The sequence below is a fragment of the Hyperolius riggenbachi genome, chromosome 12 (assembly GCF_040937935.1).
Source record: "Hyperolius riggenbachi isolate aHypRig1 chromosome 12, aHypRig1.pri, whole genome shotgun sequence".
Taxonomy (NCBI): domain Eukaryota; kingdom Metazoa; phylum Chordata; class Amphibia; order Anura; family Hyperoliidae; genus Hyperolius; species Hyperolius riggenbachi.
This window is the reverse complement of record NC_090657.1, coordinates 218,258,773-218,261,431: the sequence shown is the minus strand read 5'-3', so window position 1 is coordinate 218,261,431 and position 2,659 is coordinate 218,258,773. Positions and strand designations below refer to the sequence as shown.

Genomic DNA, 2,659 nt, shown 5'->3' with positions numbered 1-2,659 from the left:
CTACCCTACGACCGCTCCACGCCAAGGGGCGTGGCTGCAGTGGCAGCCCCAGGACTGCGTAACGCCAATTGTCAAGTCCTGGGGCCGGCTACTGCAGGAGATCGCGCGCATCTCCTGCTTGGGGGACGGAGTTTCGCCTCGCCTTCAGTCTCCGAGCGGCGATCGACGCTCGGGAGACTGTTAGACGGCGCAACAGCTGTCTGTTTACATAGTACGGCGCTGCGATCTGCAGCATCGCTGTACTGGGGACAGCTGTGTGACACGACTTTCCCCCTGTGTCCCACAGGATTTACATAGTACGGCGATGCGATCTGCAGCAGCGCTGTACTGGGGACAGCTGTGTGACATGGCAGTCCCCCTGTGTCCCACAAGAGCGATCTGCTATGATTGGCTGACTGGGGGAGGGAGGGAGGGGTAAATAGAAAATTAAATAAAAAATAGTTAAAAATAACACAAAAATAAACAAATATTTATTTTAAAAAAAATAAATCTGGGGGGCGATCAGACCACACCAACAGCACTCTGTTGGTGGGGTGAAAAGGGGGGGATCACTTGTGTGCTGTATTGTGCGGCCCTGCAGCTTGGCCTTAAAGCTGCAGTGGCCATTTTAGTAAAAAAAAAATAATAATAAAAAAAAGGCCTGGTCTTTAGGGGGGTTTAGCACTGTAGTCCTCAAGTGGTTAAAAGAAAACGGAGTGATCTTTAGCTTTTGATTCTGACCCAAGCACACCATACCCACAATGCAATGTGAAGGGGCTCGGTGAAGGTGGCAGTGAAGGTGTGTAGATGTCTTACCCGTTCACCCAGCTCATAAAAAGACATCTGGCCAACTTCATAATCCAAATAGATCCTGTACTGATTAGAGGAAGGCTTGTGCCCTATGTCTGTTGCTTCTCCTCCATGGGTGACCGAATACTGATTCTCATACCTCCTCAGACCCCAAGACTTGTCATTGTCTCCAATCAGGGACTGGTGTCCATTCCTGTCCATACTGGCATAAGCCAACCCAACCGTCCAATTTCCTGTCTCGCTAGTCTTCAAATCAATATAACACCTTCCTGAAGAGAAACTCCGGACACTTAAAACTTGGTTGTACTGAAACCTCTCTGGGTTATTTGACCGATTCTGTTCAAATCCTGACCAAGAAGCCGTTTTTGAATCAGAAGATATGTTAACATTACGACCAGCTGTGTGAACGTTTAGAGTCAAATTTACAGCTTCTGGCACAAAGGTACCCTTAGTGACATTGTTCACCATCTCAAGTAAACCTGTTTTTAAAAGCTGTGAGATAAAGTCCTCCTCTAGATCTCCTGCATGTTCTGCATTTGGTTCCCCACCTGTAATGGTGAGGTCAGAGACATCTGTTTGTAGCACTGTAACATTATCGGGTGTGTTGATGAGCTCTTCGATTAAGAGCATCTTACCATAGAGTCCATCCTTAAAAACTTGTGACTCGTGGTTGAAACTTGAAACTGAGTGGTAGACTGGTTGTTCCTGCCTGGAGATCTCTGCCAGGACGTTCTTCTTGAGATCAGCCAAATTATACTCAAGCTCCTCAAACAAGACAATGATGCTTTCTTTCACAGTAGCAGCCTTTTCCATCACCTTTTGCAAATGTTCCCGCCGACTTTGGGTTGCGATCTCCTCTTCATCACTCAAGGCCAGCTGCTCAAGAAGGCCTCGTAGATCTTGCTTCTTCTTGTCCGTGGCCTCATTCAGGCCCATCATCTCATGTCCCCTGTGTTGGGGGGCTGCGCAACAAGAGGCGCAGATCCTCGCGTTGTCTTTAAAACAATAATATTCCAGGAGCTTCCTGTGCAAGGAACACGTTCCCATTGCCCTCTCTACATCACGGAGGTTTAGGCAATGCTGCACGATGTTGCTGAGGGTTGTGTTGACCTTGCAATCTGGCCGGTGTGGGAACACAGTCCTGCATTGTGGACATTTGTACTCGCCGCTTGGCTGCTGGTTAAACAGAAGGTCCTGAATGCACAGCTTGCAGAAGTTATGGCCACAGCTTAGGCTGACAGGGTCCGTATAGATATTCAAACAGATGCAGCATTTCAGCTCGTCCTCCAGTCCGGCGTACGCCATGGTGGGGAGCCAATGTGAAGATGATATTGAAAGTGGAAAAATTCCACAGCCTGACTAATCTGTGGACTTTGACATTGTTAATGTACATGGGTGTGTTATACTATATGTAGTTCAGTAATTCAGGAAGTGTCAGAAAAAAAGGTGCTTTTTCCCCCTTTATACTATATACAGACTTTGGCCTGTTGTCTGCAAACACATGCTTGGCCAACAATGCAACCTTCAGTCATAACCACTTAAGGACTGCGGTGTTAAATCCCCCTAGTGACTAGGCCATTTTCTACCAATTAGGCCACTACAGCTTTAAAGTGAACCAGAGATGAAAATAAACTGAGAAACCATTGGATCTGTCCTTCTGCTTTGTAAATGTTTATACATACAATAAAACCTTGAGATATCTTAAAGTCATTTTTAGGAGTAGATTTGTTTCATAGTCTCTGCTCAATTGCAGTGTCTCAAGAGTCCCAGAGTGAAAATACATGAACTATTGACCCTTTTTATCTTTTCCTCTCACAGTAAAAAGCCCAGGTATCTGCTTAGGAAAGTGTTTTTATAGATGTAATTTATC

At 46.1% G+C, this 2,659-nt stretch overlaps 1 protein-coding gene across 1 annotated transcript; it reads right to left on the bottom strand.

Moving 5' to 3' along the window:
• Positions 1-702: 702 nt before the first annotated feature.
• LOC137541053 (zinc finger protein RFP-like) lies at positions 703-2,094 on the bottom strand. Its single transcript, XM_068262198.1, has one exon. It carries the CDS (start codon positions 2,092-2,094, stop codon positions 703-705), a length of 1,392 nt encoding a protein of 463 aa, XP_068118299.1.
• Between the last annotated feature and the right edge of the window lie 565 nt (positions 2,095-2,659).

Coding starts and splice junctions, on each gene's coding strand:
- LOC137541053 (XM_068262198.1), bottom strand. CDS start 2,094: ATGGCGTACGCCGGACTGGAGGACGAGCTGAAATGCTGCATCTGTTTG.